At 35.8% G+C, this 20,688-nt stretch overlaps 1 protein-coding gene across 1 annotated transcript in view; it reads left to right on the top strand.

Annotated features, from left to right (window-relative positions):
- CACNA1D (calcium channel, voltage-dependent, L type, alpha 1D subunit) overlaps positions 1-20,688 on the top strand; it is a 199,081-nt gene that overhangs the window by 141,479 nt on the left and 36,914 nt on the right. The window contains exons 31-37 of the mRNA XM_010572683.1: positions 2,011-2,040; positions 4,529-4,612; positions 15,615-15,653; positions 16,072-16,200; positions 16,950-17,015; positions 18,752-18,843; positions 20,181-20,340. Of these exons, the coding sequence (XP_010570985.1) occupies positions 2,011-2,040; positions 4,529-4,612; positions 15,615-15,653; positions 16,072-16,200; positions 16,950-17,015; positions 18,752-18,843; positions 20,181-20,340 (600 nt within the window). The remainder of the gene's footprint in view (positions 1-2,010; positions 2,041-4,528; positions 4,613-15,614; positions 15,654-16,071; positions 16,201-16,949; positions 17,016-18,751; positions 18,844-20,180; positions 20,341-20,688) is intronic.

The following is a 20,688-nucleotide window of genomic DNA, read 5'->3' as shown; positions in this document are numbered from 1 at the left end:
AGAGCTCAGCGTGGAGTAGATCTATAACTTCTTTCCAGCTTTTCAAAACTATTTATTCAGCTTGCATTTAGTCATGAGCTCGGCTGTGGAGCCTGAGCTCCTTGATTTAAAGCTAGCTTGTATTTGCCTGCAGAAGTAATACACATTACATTATACATCACTTGAGGTCTGGTGTTGAGATGTGAAGTGTGGAGTTCTGGGTGAATGCTTACCCACTCTCCCGTAGTCTTGCTCTGCACTGTCCAGTCCATTGTACATTTCTAATGAATTTATTTGTATTTTTGTGTCACCTATCTTATTTAAATGCTAAGGATTTCACATTAAAAATCACACAATATGAGGTCCCAGAGCAGTTCGCTCAGATACGTGGACCACAGTGTCATGAGTATGCTGGCTGTGTTTCCTGATTTGTATTTCCTGTTCTATATTCTTGTTTCACACTGAAGTTTCAGAAGATTTTGCTACATTTTATCATCTGCTTTTTGAAAGAAGATTGTGAATCCTTGTATGGTTCTCCATGCACTTGTGACTGTAGTCAGAAATCGCAGCTAATGCAAACTATAGTGGTCTGATCATGAGTGTATAAATCATAGTGCTCCATTTGTATTATGGACTTTCTACTCGTTATCAAATGCAATGTCTTAATACTGGTCTCTAAGACTTTGTACAATTTGAGTTTTAACTCTGTTGCAACATGCTTTCTATCTGACTGGATGCTTTTACTGTGAGAGATCCCTGGATCTGAACCCTGAGAGTTTGAAGGGCAGATGCTGTCAGTGAAAGGTCCTCATTTCATGAATTTTGTTCCCCCATAGATGCAGAACACCTTAAACTTGTTAATTAGCGGGACAAAGTTAAAAGGCCATGGTATTAATCAGACTTTTGGCAGAGATTAATTAGCAGGAAGGGAAGGGAGTTAAATATCTTTAAGGTTGTTCCTGTTATTTGAAGATGGTAACTTTTTTAATTGTCAGATACTCTTTAACAAAACACCTATTGGCAACATATATTATGTAGTACATAAATAATGGCAAATCAGCTAGCAGTCTTAAGCAGAATGTGAATGTCTTTTAGTAATCTAAATTTTAAACTAGATACATGCTTAAAACAACAATTGCTTTCACTCATACTAAGATTTAATAATAGTAGGAACAATCTGAAACCCAACTTAATGTTTTGCTTTAGGGTCTGTGAGGAAAGACTGATTCATTTCCTCTATGTTTGTGTCACTGGTGGGTTTCTTAGTCTAGTCTGGCAGAATGGACAGTTTTATTTATTAATTTTGGGCATTTAAAAAATACTTCAAAGATATGTCAAGTAAAAGCTCCATTACTCACTCTGTAAAAATAAGAATAGATAAAAACATGTTAGTTTTTATGTCATCTGCTTGACAGTGTCCCCTTAATATGTTGACAAAAATCCTGTGAAAACGGTGATCTTTTGGTTTTGCTCATCATGCAAACTTAAGGCTACTATAAATTATTGATACTCTTACTATGATATTGTGTTGTTTAAAACCAAGGTACTGCAGACTGCCTTCCAGCTCTGAAATATATAAAACTTGGATAAGTGATAGATATGAAAGTTGATGCTGAGTGTCTGGCACACTTCTTGACTGGGAGATTGGAACACACAGTACTTTGCAGAATGAGGCCCTAAACTTTCCAACAGAGTACTAAAAGGACTAAAATATTTATGTGGTAGATCTATAGAAACATATTTTGGTGTTAATTCTCTATGCCTACATATTCCCCAGGATTTGTGATTTTATCCTTCAGCATTTCTCAATGAACAAATTTTTCATAATGTAAGTTAAAAGAGCAGGCATTTTTTCTTCACATTGTTCTTCACATTTGCTAAAGTCTGTTACTTAGCGTGGTTTAGTACAGTACAAAACAAAATACAGCTATGAAATCTAAAATAATACATCAACACATACCGTATGTACAGCTTCATGATAGCTAGCTGTTACTTAAACTTGTAATGATTTTCCATGTTGTTTTACATCAGATTTTTGTAAGAAAAAAGGAAAGATGGCTAGTAAGTGAATTGATCTTGGGTCATTGCAGTGGTGAAAACAACTTATTTGCATGATGTTTATTTGCTGTGACTTGTCCATTCCTCCCTTTTCCGAAACCATCTTTATTTTCTCTTAGTTTTTTTGTTTATTTGTATGCTTTTGCTTTACATATTACTTTGAACAATATTTGTCTATACTGATGGAAAAGGTTTAATAAAGTAAATAAATGTGTAAGTATTTTAGCTGTATTGAATCAAAATATGTGAATTTGTTATTTCAGTGCCTTATATTGTAGCATGTCTAGTAAAGTAACTTTTTCTATAGCTGAAATTAAGGAGGACCTTTTTTGGTTCCCACTGTAGAGGAAGATGGATAGCACACCTCAGGATTGTGCTGATTTTCTGTTTGCTGTTTGCCAACAGTCTCTTATTTTATGTATATATATAAATATCGCTATTTTAAAATCAAGAAAGATACTTCTTTTAAGTAAGAGAAATAAGGAATATGAATGATCAGGAAGAATATTAGGAGAGTAGCTCCCCTCCTTTAGCTGGCAGTTGCTAATCTCTTTAGGATTATAAATTTCAGTATTGTTGAGGTGGTTCAGCATGATGTTTAGTAGAAACTTTGGGAATGGCTTGTTCTTGTGAAGCAGGATGAGTAAGGAAGGAGTGATAGGGAATTGTGCAGGAGCTCTCAGAAATGGATGTGTTTGTTCAGGACGCCAAATCCATGAACACTGGCTTTTGCCCCAAGACTGGAATTTATGATTAATCCCAAAGAACCAGAGCATGTGGCACAAAGGGCTGTAGTGGTAATCATACTCTGATCTATTTTCCTCTTACAGCCCCTGCCTTAAATGAGAGAATGATTATAGCAATTTGTGTTTTAAAAGAGATAAAAGAGACTAGCGTTAGAAACATAATGAGGCTTTCCTGACTCTGCTCAGTGCTTTCTCTCCTAGAATATGCTGTAGAGCTGTCATCTGTAGCAGCTCTCCTGTAGTCTCCAAGAGCAAATTTCCATGTGAAATTAGCTTTTTTTCCAAATAATAATGCACTCAAGTGTAACCTTTAAACTGTGAAGTTATTAGAATTTCTAACAGTTTAAAATCTTGAGAAAAATATTGTCCAATTCTAAAAATATTTGTAGCTGATTTTGCTTTTCTGCGCTAACAACATACGTAACAAACTATTCAGCTAAAACATTATCTTATAGTAAACAGTGTAATAAATGTAACTAGACATGAGGTTAGATTAGCACACTTACAATTTTAAACTTTTTGCTAAATGTATTTTTTAGAGCTTCAATAGTGGCTGACAAGTTAGTATGTTTAAATTAATTACCAGGAAAGCAGAATGTACATGTACAAAATGTACACTTCAGCCTTTGTCATGTAATGCACATTCCTTAGTCATGGTTGGCTGATAAATTAATATATCTGAATGAGAAAAAGGACAAGTTCAGTTCAGTAATCTTTGTGATTCTGAATTTATGTAATAACTAGGCAAAATCCACATATTGCAGAAAACCTACATATCTTGTCTCCATAGAGTTGCCTTCAACAGAGTAATACATCTTGATTTGTTCCCAGTGACAGATTGATCCTGGAACGTACCTCAAGGTTTCTTCTGAAATATCTTTTTGCTCAAACATGCAGTTTTGATGCCAATAGACAGCTAATTGCATGATAGCACTTTATAACCATTTGCAGTAGTGTGCCAGTAACATACACATATGGAATATAAAGCCATAAAATGTGAGAAAGGTGACTAAGCAATTTATGAAAATGAATTTTCAGACATTGGACTGGCTTCATTAAAAGCATTAAGAAATTGTTCAAGTTGCTATGGTTCCTAGCACTGACTTCACTGATTACAGAATCAGGCCCTGACTGCAAATGTAGTGTGAGTTCCTATATTAAACCTAGTTTATGAATAGAAGATTAAGTCAGTTCTCTAATATTTATGCACAGTTCCATGTTAATAACTGTGCATGATTAACCAGTGATGAGCTTTGACGCTCTGAATATTTTTACCAGTCACTTAGATAGGACTATCATAAAGTCATTAATGTTAAGGAGGTTTCAGTTGGCTTGGTCTTGTAGAAATATTATTAAAGGGATTTTGTTGTGCTTGTTAGGGTATATATGTTAGAATTTTTCAGCCTTGCTAGAAGTCCAAAATCAGTTTTGGATGATGGCTTGCTTGCCAACATTGTGCTTATACAATGGTGTATTATGCATGTGTACAGCGTGTGTGTGTGTGCGTGTGTGTCTGTGTGTGTGTGTCTGTACATGTATATATATAAAGTATATATATACACACACATGCACATATATGTTGCTTTTCCTTCAGTAGGCAATATTGTTTGTTTTGTTTTGTTTTCTCATTAGACCACAGGTTTTGTTTAACTAATTTCTGTTTATGCAAAACTAAACAGAAGTATGCAAATATTTGACATTTCATGTGTAATCACAAACGTTTGCACCCTGCCTGCTCTGTTCAGGGCTATTTTAGTGATGCCTGGAATACGTTTGACTCCCTCATCGTTATTGGCAGCATAGTAGACGTCGTTCTCAGTGAAGCTGATGTGAGTATACCCCAGCTTACTTTCCCCAGTCCCTACTTCTCTTTCTCTGTCTCCCCACTATTTCCATCATCTGGACAAGTCACAGATTTTGATCTGATGTTTCTAAAGTTTGAGTACAGACCAGTCCTAGGTCAATTATGTTGATATGGGAAATAAATAGCCTTTTTTTTCTACCAATTTTTTTTTAGCTATGAAAGGGAAAGATTAGATTGTATAGTGGTACATCAGAGGAGCCTAGAGTGTTTCTGTGTTATAACACTGTCCTTTTCTTCTCTTTTTCTGTTTGTGTTTTTCTCTTGCTCTCTTTCTGCTGAATGCTTGTCCTAACAGCACTATTTCACTGATGCATGGAACACTTTTGATGCCTTAATTGTTGTTGGTAGCGTCGTTGATATTGCTATAACAGAAGTTAATGTAAGTAGCAACTGTTCATGCACTAAAAAGTAATTGCTGTCATCCAGAAATACAGAAAATGTAAACTTTATTCCCTAAAATCCGTTTTTTAGAAAAGTATGTTTTATCCTGGAATCAAAGACCAAAACATTGATATAGTTGTTTGTACAAGCTGTTGTTATAAATCTATATACCTGTGTAGTTGCACATGCACACAGCATAGTGAGACAATAAGAATTATGTTTTTCTATATATGTACAGAAAATGTTTAAAACATTTTATGTATAAAAAAAGGAATTAAGCCTCTGTTACTATTTTACTTGAAGCCCAGTGACTTTTTAGGTAGCTTGACCAAGATAATTCAAGATCCTGTAAGTTGTCTCAGTGGCTCAGTTTAACAAATAATGATATTTTTCTTTTCCTGTGGGAGGTTTGGTTTTTAGAGCAATGTTAGCATTCATATCTCATGAGGTAGCAGAAGAAGATTACATAGAGGAAGTAAGGCTTTCCATGCTGTGGAAAATAGAATGCTTATTTTTCCCTTTTCCTTTTGCTTTTCCCATCCTGTAGTAAATATTTTGAAATTTTAATTACTTTTAAAGTACTTGGAAAACTCCATCTTTTCACCAAAATTTTGACTGATGGTCATTACACATATAGGTGTTTGGACAACAGAAAGATCCCTTTCCAAGAAAAAAATAGGGAAATACTGATTTTTGCCTGTTTTCTATCTGACTTGCTGGTTTTAACAAGGAAAGCTGTATCACAAAATTAATAAATGAAAGATAACAAAATACATACCAGTTCTCTAGTAGATATGGACGTGCTTCCCATACTTACATGTTTCTTTGTTTAACTAGTCAAAATAAAATTTCAGAGGAAAGTGCCTCTTCTCTCTAATGTTTCTTGAGACCTCAAAAAGGGAGACTGAAGAAGGTGAGACTTGGATCCAACGCAGCCACTGAAAATGCTCAGGGAGCACACAGACTCAGTAGGTGAGGTTAGCGTATTCCACCTGCTGAAGATCTTACCTGTTTATCATTCTGAGAACTAAGTTATCTAGAAATACCCATGATGCAGGAGATCCCTGACATTCACTTATTTTCTCTGTATCAAAGAACAGATTAATCACAGATAGCTGTAGATATAAATAGTAGCTTGGTATTCTTTGAAGATATATAGCTTGCATGTTTTTCTATAGCAGTCACAGTTTATGAGCTGGCTAATCACATTCCTTTTCTCTTAAATTTGTTTTAGTAAGCTACTTGCTAGACATCTTTTTTTGCCTTAGTGGACTTTCTTACTTATCTAAATGGTTTCTTTTCAGTAGGGATATTTAATATGCATCATCTTTCAAAATAGTTCTAAATTTGCATAAATACTCTTCAGTGGTGAATATTTAAGTTGCAATAGCTCTATCATATTTTGGGGAAGCAAATCCATCCTGTGGCTATCACTGCCATTTAGTTGAAACAGTTTTTCAGAGAAAACACATTTTAAAATTTATTTTCCAAAGTGGTTCATGTCAGGAACCAAATTCTTAGGATCACATTCCTCCAGTCAGTAGCAGAAAGGATACCCTTTACTCCATTTAGACAGTACCTTGATTTTGGAACTGTGAATAACATGGTAATAAAGTTGCCCAGGAACACGGAATAGAAATTGTATTTGAAAAAACTGTGATCTGTTCCAGGCATTCCAGGATGAGAAAAAAAAAAAAAAAAAAAGAAGCATACTTCTCAAGTAAGATCTGCCTAGAAGACAGTTTTTGGCTTTCAGTGGGTTGTTCAGATCAGCAGACCACCTAATGGGAGCTTGGATTTGTCAGGCTGGTCTTGACTGAGGCCATGGTTTGATGAGGATTTCTTTTGGCATCTCCGTGAGCTTAAGCAGCCTTTGCCCACAGCCCTTCTTACCCCTACAACCATGTGAGCTGTGCTTCCACAAGAGTTTGAGGACTTCACAGTTGGCTGGATCAGGTGCTGAGCACAAAGCATGGGCAAGAGTGTGGGCCATGATAGGGCAGAAGTGAGTGGATCAGGCTGCTGCCAAAGGAAATACTTCTTATACTGTGCCCATACAGGTCTCCCTTCAGAGCATGGTAGCTTTGGCACAAACTTCAATTAGTGGCAGTAGCTGCTGTTGAGAAACAGTGATGTACATAATTTTTAATCTTCTTCGGTTGTAGTCTATTTGATAAGCATAGTAACTCCTATTACAAATGTATTTCAACCAAATATAGAAAACAAATGTATTCTTTTATCTTTTTTTTTAAAAGATGGAAGAATATCTTCAAGCATACACGGAGTCTATTAGCCCTCATTAAAGACTTCAAATTTCTTTATAAAGCTGCAAATTCTACACTGCCATCTCAAAGAGTAAACACAATCAAAATAACTTTAAGGCTGATTCACCTTAAAATTCCTTCCTGATTTTATGTTAAACTATGAATCTCACAACTGACTGCATTACTGGAAAGAACAATAGAGGAGTGATGTGACAATGCGGGAGCAGAAGGACCTTAGCCTGACCCTTAGATTTCAGACTGATTTTGCTCAGTTCTTAGCGGGCAATGGATCTTTCTATCTGTGAGCTGAAGGAACCTGAGCTGGCAGGGAGGGTCAGTCAGCACAGAACTGCATTGTCCCATTGAGACATTTCTCAAAGTATAATTACAGTTCATGGAGCAGATTTTTAGAAGCTGCCTCTAATTTGTTTTGGGGACTTTTTTTGTTGGGTTTTTTTGTTTGGTTGGTTGGTTGGTTTTTTTCCCCAGAAAAGTTTGGATTTAGACTTTCAGCTCAAGTATTTACAATTTACCTACTATTTCCATTCACAGTAGTAGTGGTGTAGATGAGCATAATATCTGAGGAGTGTAAAAAGATCATTTAGAATAGCTTTCCCTAATAATAGCAAAATGTACTTGATTGTGAAGAGATTGAAAAATAGCTCAAATGTACTCCGTGACCATAGAAGATGTCCCTGAATTTAATCCCTTATTTAACACTGTATGGACAGTGTTAATTTGACAGCATTACTTGTAACTGATCACTGCTGAACTTTCAGCTGTGAAGAACACTGTTATTTTAGTAATTCACACAGTTGTCTTGGAAATATTCTGGAGATCAGGTAGTGATCTTCAGGAAAAGTACACACCACAGTCAAGAACTAGCACTGTCATTTCTTAGTTTTTCATGCTACACTCACTGGAGAAAAAAGGCTCATCTTTGATGTCTTCTAGTACTGCACTGCAGACTATTTGTGTACTAAGTATTGTCTGTTTCTGGTCTTTTCCACTTTTTTGTGCTTTGTTTGTGCAAGTCCTTAATGTATTACAGTTTCAATATGTTTCTGGGCTTGATTTCCCATTTTCAACATGAAACAGTGAATACTGCAGAGTGTCCAGGGAGATTTCTTAGATTTTTATTACTTTTATTGTTTTGATTCTATTGAATTATTCCTACTTCATTAATTTTTTGTAAATTTCCATAATCCAAATTTGGCATTTTAGAACCTTTTTCTTAATATTTTTTCGGCATTCTGAATTGTGCCATTCCAACTGTACTTTTTATCTAACACTGACAGTGATCCTGGGAAATCCACAGCTCTGTTAAGATCCTAACAAGACTGTTTTCAATGGGATTTCAAGCACGATTGAAATGGTACCTGTGAAAATTCCCATTATTGAAACTTCTTAAACTGAGGAAGCTCAGCCTTGCTTGTGGGGTGATCTGAAATAGCGTAAATTGCTAGGACTAATGTAAAATCAGATCCTGTTGCAGTTGTAACTGCACGAGCATAGCCATCTTAATTGATCAATGTAAAAGAAGACTTGAAAGAATGTGAATACCTAAAGTAATATACTCAAGATGAACTAAACATTCTTATAGGTTTGCATATACCATTGCCTCATGCTGTGGAAACAATTCAGCATCATTCTAATAGTCTAGCTCTGTACATTTAGACTAATTCCAAAGGGCAGCAAATTCCTCTAGTATATAACATTTTTGTATCTGACCCATAGTTTTTCGAGAGAGTGGTTGGACTTTCTAGTTACCTATCACCTTGATTACAGCATTAAATTCTGGAAATTAAATGTCATCTCTTTATTTTGTTGTTCCTTTTCTTATTTTTTTAACGTTTTATAATAATGTATATGGTGCCCTGAGGCTGATTCTTCCGATCCAGTAACCTCCCATTTACATAAAATCCAGGAAATTACTGTGTTTTGAATATTTTTGCTGCCCGTGGAAATCCATGTTTAATGTGTTCAGCAATTTACAGGACCGCTCAGGATCCTCAAGGACTGGATCACTGACCAACTCCAGAAATGAACCGCCTCAGAGCAACATATATTTTGGCAATACACTATTTTCTACGATTGTTTTTTTAATTTACTCTGTCATTTAATATCCCTTCCTTTAACCAGTTCTTCTTTTATGAATCTAATTGGTTTTCATGTTCGTTTTATTTTTAGAAATTTTTAGAGGCAAGTATATATAAGTAAATATATATATAGTATAGCAATAAAAAAAATTAAAACCACTACTAAAACCTATATAATTACTTTTGGGGTTTGTGACCTTTTGTTTTAAAAAAATTTCACATGACACGCAAGATCTTGTGTGGTCATAAAAATGGTTCCTCTTCAATTAAAAAAGCAGACTAGTGATTGTGAGACACAAGAAGTGGTCAGTCCATTCTGGGAGATGGACACATATATAACTTAAGACAACGAGAGATAAATAAATTGGAAATAAATTCTGAATAAATGAGTAAGTTCTTAAATGGAAATAACAGACAAGTTTCAATATGGCCTGACTTGTATAGAAATTATCTTATTTGTCAGCTCAGAAACCATTTGGATGACCAGCACTGGATGACTTAGAGGCATGATCACATTATTACAGTAGTAGTTACAAAGGTTTTAATTCACATTTTTTATTTAAGTTTCTTTTACCATTCATGTGCTGCCAAAATGTCGAGAAAATAATGGAGAGTTCATTTTCCTCTTCTTTTGTGCAAGTGTTTAATGCAGTCCCTTTGGGACTAATTTTATGCTTGAAGTTAAATAAAATTTGAGTTCTTTGCTGAAATAGGGCTTAAAGGAACAGCATTGATATCTTCCTCTTCAGCCCCTCAGGAAGACCTATTTGTCTTGATTCACCACTCTAAACATGTGAGGCTTATTCAGTGCTTACACTACTGTAACAACTAACAGTGGTTAGTAACAATGTCATACATCAAAAAAGTCTCTTCCAAGACCAGAATTGGATATTCTGCCATTTGGCAAGAAGGAGCACCATTCTTACCATTTCAGCACTATGCAGTGCATAATGTTGACTTGTGAACAGTGGGATACTCTTTTTGTTTACTAGACTGCTAGTGGAGTGTCTACTGGGAGGGCTCGTGCTTATTTTTATATAGTTGCCCACCCACCCAGTAACTGGTGGGATGGCTGAACTTGCTTGTGCGGAGGAGTGGATTAAAAACCTCATATCTACCTCCTGTAAGAGATTCTGGATTCCAATTTTGAACAAAAGCATTGCAATTCAGCCTGAATCCTCATTTATGCATCAGTATCATATGTTAGAACTTAGGTTTTGTTGCTAGTAATTGATATTTTTGAATACTGTTAAAACCTTTGTAGACTTTTGCAAATGTATCTCTTCAGGCTTAAGGATAGGTCAGAAAAATACATTCTCATATGGCTTTGCTTTTGTTAGTATGAAGTCTTATTGCAATATAAAATCTATACTACGTTGCAATATTTAATTTGGAAATAGAAGTAAATTTCTGAGCTGCTTTCATGAAGGTGTTAATACTAATAATTTATTTACTTTATTGCACAGCTGAATATTTATTAGTTATCATAATAATACCCTATGCCATCAACATGTTGGTTATTAACTTAGAGTTTTAAATACATCTTTTACAAGGGAAAAGATACTTTTTAAATGTACTCTGGGGTTCTTCATATTGATTCAAAATTTTTAGTAAATTCTGTCTATGCGCATTTGGTTCATGTTGAACAGGGAATAGAGAGAGCACTGATAAGACTATGAAGAAAATTCCTTCCTAGCACATTTGAATTCCAGTAATTATTCTCTGAACAAATCTTGTATGTATACACATACATGCATACGGACACACATACACTACACATTTCTGAAGATATTTTGGCAACCTGAATGCTTTCCCATATATGTTATTGTCATCATACGTATTTGTCCTTTGGATATTTCCTTCTAATCATTATTTCCTTCATAATTATGATTACATCATCATTATGTGTTCATTTGTTTTGGCATGCTGTCGTACCCTTTGGCACAACCTGTAAAAAAGAAGCATTTGACCAACGCTGTATACTAATATCCACTGGTTTTCACCATGTTTGTTTTTTCTTAAACACAGAGCTACAGTTTGCTTCCAATGCATGATGCAATCTGTTTCACATTGTTCACAGTTTTGACATTGAAGCTCTTTTTGGTTAGGATGTTTATTTTGAACTTTTGTTGCAATATGAAGGGTGTAATGAGGAGTTACTGTTTAGGAAATGTGCTAAATTTTCCATAAGCAGCAATAAACACTTGACCAAAATTGGTACCAGGTTGCAAACATTTTAATCAGTGAGTCAGAAATTTAGGTTGATCATTGGTTAATCTTTTTTGAGGGTTGGGATTGTTTGGGGAAGAAAGCTGTTGTGTTGAACTTTGATTAAGAAAAAAGAAAAATCATATGTTACTGCCTATTTGAAGTACTTAAGAATTGGCCTAAAATGACATAGTTATGAAGTGTTTTGCTAAACTAGACTCTTGGTGTAGCTGGCACATGGCTGACAGAAAAGGTAGAATAATTAAGCCAGTCTCTGTCCTCATTTACCTCATTGCAGTGCATCTGTTAGCCAAGCAGTGAGAGCAGAAGCTGTTCATTTATTCTAGCTGTGCCCATTACTAGACTTCTAGCAGTGAACCCAGAAGCACATCTGTTGTCTTAGGAATCACATAGTCCCATGGGGCACAAAAAAATTGTGATAATGACCAGCCAGTTCTGAATTGTTTGGGACACAAGCAGTATTGGAATGATTGGTGGAAGGTGAGGGGAAAGAGAAGGTTGTAGATAGAATGCCTGACCGCAGGAAATATTTTCATTTTCATTCTTGTCAGCAACCATCATCCAAAGAGACACTCTCTGCTCAACCTGCCCCCCCTCAGTCTCAAGTCTATTTAGTACTTTCCCTACATATGCACAGTGTGCCACCTCCTTACATGTGTACATGTCAAGTAATATTACTGAAGTTGCAAATAAGATTATGTGTTTAGGTAGTACATGTTTTTTCCTTATCTGGAGGAAGCAGGCGTTCTCTGTTATTGTCAGTCTGTCCATTATTGTTACTGAAGATTGTGTTATCTTAATCTCAGTTCTCCAGATCTTAGTATTACTTCATCCTGGATGGACATACATAAATGTTAACTAACTTTGTCTCTTAGATGACCATTTCCTTTATAAATAAGTATGAATAATGTTTTCTTTGTGGTATATCACTGTATTAGCTTCATTAGAATTAGTATTTATAATATAAACCAAGCTGCTGTATTATCAGAGGGAAATGCCAGAGAGGGTAAAAAATTAGATGCACTCACTTTAAAATGTCAGTACCCAAAACACTTGGCCAATGATGGGCAGAAGTTGAGTATTTTCACCTCCAACAGGAAAAAAAATCCTCTGGTATCAGGAGTTCATTTTCATTGTTTATTTCTAGCATCTATCTCCACCTTAGTATTTTTGTACGATTTACTTTTTGTGAAGAAGGTGTTTTCCTTTTTCATTCCTGGCCTGCTCTTTCCAGTGTCCATAGTTTATCATCTTTTGCATATGACATTCTAACACTTCCCAGCAGCAGCAGATCAGCCATCAGAAAGAGGCGATTAGGACTGCTTAGTCCAAAGAAGCTGAGAAAGAGTGATTTATGAGAGGAGTGTGCATTACACAGTCCTGTGCACACACAAATGTGCATACACAAATACATTAAGTGCCCTTCAGACAAAAAAAAAAAATGTTGAGGGATTTTACACTCATCATTCCTGAGCACCTGCAGTAGAACTGTTCACATAGTTTTGGTAATCTGATCTCTGGCTGCATTTTCAAAAATGAGAATTAAGTAATTATTAAGTTAGTCATATGTAGAAAAAGGGTTTCTTACTGACTTTTCCTTTTGTGAGAGTTTTTTCATAACAAAATCATAATGTGTACTCCTAATTTTTTCTTTTGGAAAGCAATTAAATAGAAATCTGTATGACTAAAGTATCCTTTTTCTGTTCTTATCTATCCCATTACATATTGCTATCCTAACACTGTTCCTAGTTTATTTGGGGCCCAATCCTTCACAGCTGGCAGGAAAAACTCCCAAATGCAAAACCCAGCATTTTACTACTTTTTTTTTTAGTGTCAATTTGTGATGATACTGTAATTTAATCTGTTCCGTATCTGTCAAATATTTCATTTAATTTTTGATGATGCAAAATACTGAATGCTAATTAAGTAATTTGCTCACTGATTAAGACAGTGTCAAGCTCAGCATGAGTCAGTCACCAGAGATTAATACAAAATTTCAGGCTTTGTCTGCAGAAGGTATAATGAAACCCTTTTTCCTTAAAAGTTTCAGATAAAAATGATTTTTTTTCTGTACAAAAAAGTCAATAGCAATGTGGATCTGTGTACAATAGTACAGCTTTGTGATTGATGTAGGTAGACAGCTTTGCAAGATTATTCCCATGTTTTATGATATTTTGGCATTTATCGTGTTTGTGATAATGAATTTCTGCTTAATCTATATTTCTATGGGTTTATTTCACATTAATGAAATATGCAGGAATTCCTAATGCAGCAACTGTCTTTGGCAGCATATTTTTTGTGTGTTTTTTATGAGTGCTTACAAAGCTTAGATGTTACAGCTGATTTTACAAATACTCTATTTACTAAAGTCTAATGAGGGATCTGCATTTTGGTTAATATTAATGCATCAATTTAGTAATAATCCCTTAAACAGTTTTAAAACTCTTTGTTTCAGAAAAATACTGATATCCTGGCAGGGCAGTAATGTATACTTATGTAGATTGCACATAGTTGAACAGTTATTTTAACCTCATTTTCCCCTTGTGGTACCTTTATATTAGATGTTTTACAAAAAAAGTAATAGACAAATCGATTAGTATTTTAATAAATACAGCTAATGATCTGACTTTAACAAAGTACTACCTATTCTTGTTGTTTTATCATAGTATGTTTGTGTAATATATTGCCAGTGTTTTCAGCAGAATCAGCTCCTCTCTTTTCCCTTCCTTCTCCCCAAGTTTTATCATAGGTAACAGCAATACTGGAGATTTTACTCAGTGAGGCATGGCATTGAGGGTGTCTGATGCACCAACAATGTGTCTGAAGCAGAACTAAGGAGGCATCGTGGTTATTGCCGCTATATGTGACAATTGTTGAAAGGTGCACCTTTCAAAGGAGGCTATTTTAGGCAAGAGAGTAAGACCCATCGCTTGGAATCCCATTTGTTCTAGTGCTATAAATGTTTTTAAAGGCACTTCCCTTCAATTTTGGAAGAAGCTGCTGTGAATCTCTCAGTGAGCAAACAAGCGTAGACAGTTGGTCCTTTAAGCTTTGCTAGCAAATGTCTGACCATTTCGGATATTGAGACACTTTCTCCAAAGACAGACAGAGGCATTATAAAGAGAGAAGTGAGTTTCTTCTTCACAGGGCATAGAGTTTGGCTCTGTGAACAAGAAGTTGGTGTGTGCCTCTCTCCTCCCTGTAGCTCCTGAGGGTTGTACAGATGTGTTCCGAAAGGGTCAATCAAATCCTGAAGCCCTTTCTCCATGCCTGATCCTGTTACACCAGCTCAGGTATATGAGTACTTTGCAGATGGTGAGGGAGTACAAGTATTGCCTTCTCACTTGCACCTCTATGGGAGGGTTAGCCTTCGTGTCATTGTGCTGAAAATGTTTGTCTATCACTTCGGCAGAGTGAAAACCTGTCCTTGTTAAGCGCTGCAATACCCAACGTTCATCACTGAGTTAACTCAAGTGAATTACTTTGCTTTAAGGGAGCTCCTGGTGTAATATAAAACATAACTGCTTGAGTATGGTTAGATTCCAGTGATGGAGTAATTAATCTTCAAAAAGAGCACAGCAGAAAAGGGACCTTGAAAGGCTAGTTTGACCCCAAATCTTTGTTCTTAAGTTTTACTTAAGCTTACTGCTACAATTTCATACAACCTGTGGCAGTCGATAGCTAATTTTGTTTGCCTTACACAGGAGCAGATATTTTATTTTGTATTTGCTTTCCATTGAGTCTTTTAAACATGTTTTATACTAGCAGATTTTAGTATCAGTCAGCCAGCAATGTTTTAATATGTCAGCCAATATGAAATGCTAAAGGGAAGGTTTTAATAAGGATATTAATGTTTTGTTCAGGAAGTATATTGAGTTGAAAAATGCTAATTTACTTTTAGAAATTAAAAATGTCCTTCCTTCTGTTTATGGTTAATCTGATTTTTTTAATCTTTTATTTGATTTTAATATTTAATGTTCTTAATTTCTTAAAGCCAAAGCCAACTGAAACAGTCACAACTGATGAGTCTGGGGTAAGATTAGTAAACTGACCCCAGTGGTTTTACCTCTACTTGAGTTTATTCTTTTTACCATGTCTATTTTCCACCAATTTTTTCTGTATTTTTCATAACTGTCTTACTACAAAGCTGTTATGCAGTGGTTTGCATTCATTGTCAATGTACTATTGAAGTCTACTACAAACAAACCCGATATGATCCTTATTAACAAACCAGAAAACTTGGAAATGCATGTGATGTGTGAAGCATTTCTACAGGTCCTGTGTTTTTAGCATGTAATTTTTCCTTTCATATCATGCTTATCAAGGTGAAAAGGCCCTCAAGATACATTTTCAAATCTTACCTCTTCCACCTTTGCATTTGATGTTGTTTTTCTGGAAGTGTTGCATGTTTGAGTTTGTATTTGGTTTGACTTCTCCATGATGCTCTTCAGAACTCTGAAGACAGCGCTAGAATCTCCATCACTTTTTTCCGTCTCTTCCGGGTGATGAGGTTGGTGAAGCTGCTTAGCAGAGGAGAAGGAATCAGAACTTTACTGTGGACATTTATTAAGTCATTTCAGGTTAGTAAAATTTATTTAAATTTGCTTTATAATTACAACCATTTATACACCAAATTTGACGAAGCAATACCCTGTAGAGTGCAAAAAACTGATTTATTTTGAAATTCATGCTATCAATCACGACATATTTAAATATATTTGCATACTAATGCCAAAATAAACTTCAGCAGTTACTTCAGTGAGTCCAAGGGTCATTCTTTGTCATTTAATATTAGCTGTTACCATGAGATTTCTACGGTACTTTGTAAGAAAATACTTGGTGTATCTAAAAGGTATAGGATAGGTTTGATGCACACAGGCCTCGTATTTCCATACGTTTTATTAGATGACTACAAAAGAGGAATTTAATCTATTTTTTTAATATAAAATTGATTTCATAAGTGTAACAAATAAATATTTGAATCCTTGCTCCTGAAAAATCTGATGAATGTGAAGTTAATGGAACTCTGTAACTGTATAGAAGGAAGTATCTTTGTGTTGTCAGAATCAGTAATGAAAATAAAATTAAAAACTGCTAAAGATGATTCTTCCCCCTGGATTGCTGGCAGACATAATTTAAAATATGATGAAGTTTGTGTTCATTGTATGCGGCAGAATATTAAGAATGAAAGGTAATAACATTTTAAGCACTTGCATAGGAAGAAAAACCTTGGAAAAGCCTGTGTTGTACAGAGAAATTATTTTTGTAAATGGAAATTGAAATTATGGTGTGAAATTGTTAAAAGACAATGTACCTGTTCTGTTTCTAGGCTCTGCCTTACGTTGCCCTTCTGATAGCCATGCTGTTCTTCATCTATGCTGTCATTGGAATGCAGGTAATTACAGATTTTTTTTTTTTAGCATTAAACAAAAGTACAGTGTTGGCTACTCTGAGACTTGTTTGCTAAGGTGCTTATTGAAACATTCCTTTGATAGCGGTGCTATATATAAGGCAGAGCTTTCAGAATAATGTAAAAATCCTTTTTTGGCTATGATTTTGGTAGTCAGAAAATCCGAAAAGATGCAAGAGCTTGGTGTGAGCTTATAGTATCTTGGTTTGTTGAAAGGAGCCACTCCTCTTCCATGTACTGTGAAGCTTATTCCTATGTATGAATGTATGACAGAATGCATGGCTTTTTTTACTATAGACTTGTTTTGGGAATCAGATATTAAAACTCCAGCTTTTTTTTTTTTTTTAAAGTCTTTCCCATATGAAAAGAATAAAACTAGGAAAGGAATCTAGCTAAAGATTTAGGCACAACTGAGACTATGGTTAATCAAGAGCAGGATATATGTACAAGATGTACGAGCACAGAAAGGATTTTGGTAACTTAAAATGTAAAAATGTGCTGTTGGGATGAGGGTGCCACTGCTCACACCAGCAGCAGTGCTGTGAGGGCAAAACAGGTTCTCCAGTCTTAACTGGAAATAGCTAGATAAGAGAAACCTGTAAGGAAACTGTTCCTAAAATTCATACTACTGGGCCATCTCTAGTGGGAGGATGGGATAGCTGTTTGAGAGGGGACTGCACAGGCTGCAGGAAAGTGGCAGATAAAGGCACTGAGCATGGAGCTGTGATTGGGAGTGTGGTTTGAGTTGCGTGGTAGTCTCTGAGCTACACATAGGATCTAGTGCCAGAGGAGCATGGCTGGATGACCATCAACACTTTGGCAGAAGTTCCTGTTAGGAATCCTGAATTTGGGCTGGGGTTTTCTCTCTCTCTCTCTTTTTTTTTTTTTTTTTTCCCCTCCCCTTCCTGATAACACCAGTTTTCCTGTCATAAGGCTGTAGGATAGCTCTGCATTTCGTAAAACTTTACAGATGTTTTGTTTTGTTCTTGAAGTTGTAACGTTCTTCAAATCAGCACTAAGGGAGGTCCTAATTAAATGGGATGAGAAGAAATATGCTATGGAGAGTGGTTTTGCTTCCTGATTCCTTCTCTTCATTATTTATCCAAAAGCAGGTTAATGTCCTTACAGTCCAACAGCACAAAGCATAATGGTATTAATCTCTCTAAATTAAGTAACAGCCTTCACTGTATTGTAAGAGGATATAAATGTATTATATTGGGGAAAAAGAATGGTCTTGTGGTCGAGGAATTGCAATTTAATTTTGAAGAACTGAACTAATTTCCATCTCTGGCTGAGGCAGGATGCTCAGACTGTGCTTTGGTTTCCACCTTTGCATCTTTTTCTCTATTTAGATTCAAGGTTTTCAGGACAGCAATTATTTCTTACTGCAAGTATGTACAATATTTAGCGCAGTAGGGCTTTAATATCAATAAAAGACTCTAGGTACTAGTTTAAAACAACATTTTCTCACCTGAAATACAGGAATATGTATTAGTATTATAGTGGTTTATAGATGCCAAAATGAATGATGAAGAATTATCTTGTACATATGATAAAGTTACTGCATCGACATCATTGTCAGGAAAAATCTAAAGAAAATAAAGGGAGTGTATTTGTGAAAGTGTTTTTCATACATACTGAAGCAAGTTTAGACTACAAGGCCTACAGCTTCTGACAGTACAGGTCACTAGGATGAAAGTTAAAATCCTGTTTTATTGCAGGTATTTGGAAAAGTGGCCATGAGGGACAACAATCAAATAAACAGAAACAACAATTTTCAGACTTTCCCCCAAGCTGTGCTTCTTCTCTTCAGGTGAGTAAACCTTAACTCCTATTTAATGCATCCTATTTCATTAATCTATGAAAAGTATCTGTAGCTCTTGTACCATGGATTTGTTCAAAATATGTTTGCAAGTGAGAAGCATTTTAGCATAGCAAGGACATACTCTCTATGACTGTATGCTGAGTGTCCATTGACACAGCAGGGTTCTGCTCAGGTGATACAGACCTAAACTCATTCCAGCTATTGTGAAACATCTCATTTGTCGAGTAATTGTCTTCAGGTAGAGCCCAAACATAGTCAGCCCTGATATTACTGGGTAGGTGTTGGGAAAGGTGAAAAAGACTGTGCCCTTACTGTAATCTTTAGAAGCACAGCTAGCATGACAGTTTGAAAAAAATGAAAGGTTGTTGCAAAGATAAAGAAATAAACTGTTCTTTACATTTGCTGAAGAGATGACAAGAAGTAGAGGGTATAACTTGCAGAAGGGACATATCAGATAAGTAGTAGGCAAAACTTTTTGATGGCAAAGGTAGCTAAATCTTGATGTAGGAGGATTATGGAATCTCCATCACTAGAGAGCTTAAGAAGAGAGGGTAAACATCTGCCAGGAGTGCTTCAAAATGTCCTGGAGCAAGGAGAGGGAATGACATGGAACAGGGATGCCTCTAAAGGTGACAGCCGTGAGAGCTCTCTTGCCTGTGATTCCGTAACCCCACTTGGCTCCTATGCGTTGTTCCTAACCTGGTTGGCAAAACTGGCAGGTCTATCTGAGACCAAGGGCATCACCCAATGAGATCTAAGTCACTTTATGCATGTAAAGACTTTTGCCTTTGAAAGTAGGTAATGAACACAGCCAAAAATGTCATCAATACGTAGCTGTCTTTTAAATATTTGAAATCATGGCTCTGTACACAGGCATTACCCAACTATGCAAAAAATGCAATAGCAGAAGTTAGAGAAGCATTTCTTCAACCATGCTGAGGAAAAGGCAGTTCATCTTTTACAAACAGATACTTTCCACTTTTATGACAGGTTTTTGTACATAACACCGCTTTTGTACACAGGAGCTCCACTGCAACAAGTATTTAACTTGTAAATCACAGGTTGGGGTTCAAATTTTTACATGCAAGCCTTTATGGTGCATTAGTCTACCTCATAAAATGTGTCTGCAATGTCAGATCTATGCTTGTCATTTCTGAAACGTGCTTTGTATTTTGTTAATTAGTTCCTGCTCTGAAAAGTTCACGATCTGCCTTCACATTTGTGCTTCTACAGCTCCAAGCATTTCGTCAAACCTTAACAAATTAATACATCTTTAATACATTTTGATCAAATAATGCTTAATTTATCTTTGTGACCTTATGAAGGTGTGCAACTGGAGAAGCCTGGCAGGAAATCATGCTGGCATGTTTGCCTGGAAAACGCTGTGATCCAGAATCCGATTATAATCCAGGGGAAGAATACACATGTGGAAGCAATTTTGCCATCATTTATTTTATCAGTTTTTACATGCTTTGTGCATTTTTGGTGAGTCTAGCTTGTGCTTATTAACAGAAATAAGCTTTGGCATTTTTATTTTTTTCTGAACTAAGAGAGTAGTGGTTTCAGAGAACAACTGAAAACCCCATATCAAAAATATTTTTGCAAGGTTATGTTTTTCTGTAAAAAGTTAGAAATTCTGTATCTTACACTAATTTTTACAGAGAGGGTGGTGAAACAGTAGACCAGGTTGCCCAGAGAGGTGGGTGGATTCCCCGTCCCTGGAAACATTCCAGGTCAGGTTGGACGGGGCTCTGAGCAACCTGATCTAGTTGAAGATGTCCCTGCTCATTGCACAGAGGTTGGACTAGCTGACCTTTAAAAGTCTCTTCCAAC

The sequence above is a fragment of the Haliaeetus leucocephalus genome, unplaced genomic scaffold (genome assembly GCF_000737465.1).
Source record: "Haliaeetus leucocephalus isolate CR32 unplaced genomic scaffold, Haliaeetus_leucocephalus-4.0 Scaffold2, whole genome shotgun sequence".
Taxonomy (NCBI): domain Eukaryota; kingdom Metazoa; phylum Chordata; class Aves; order Accipitriformes; family Accipitridae; genus Haliaeetus; species Haliaeetus leucocephalus.
Note: the sequence above shows the minus strand (reverse complement) of the source record. Positions and strands in the feature narration are given on the sequence as shown.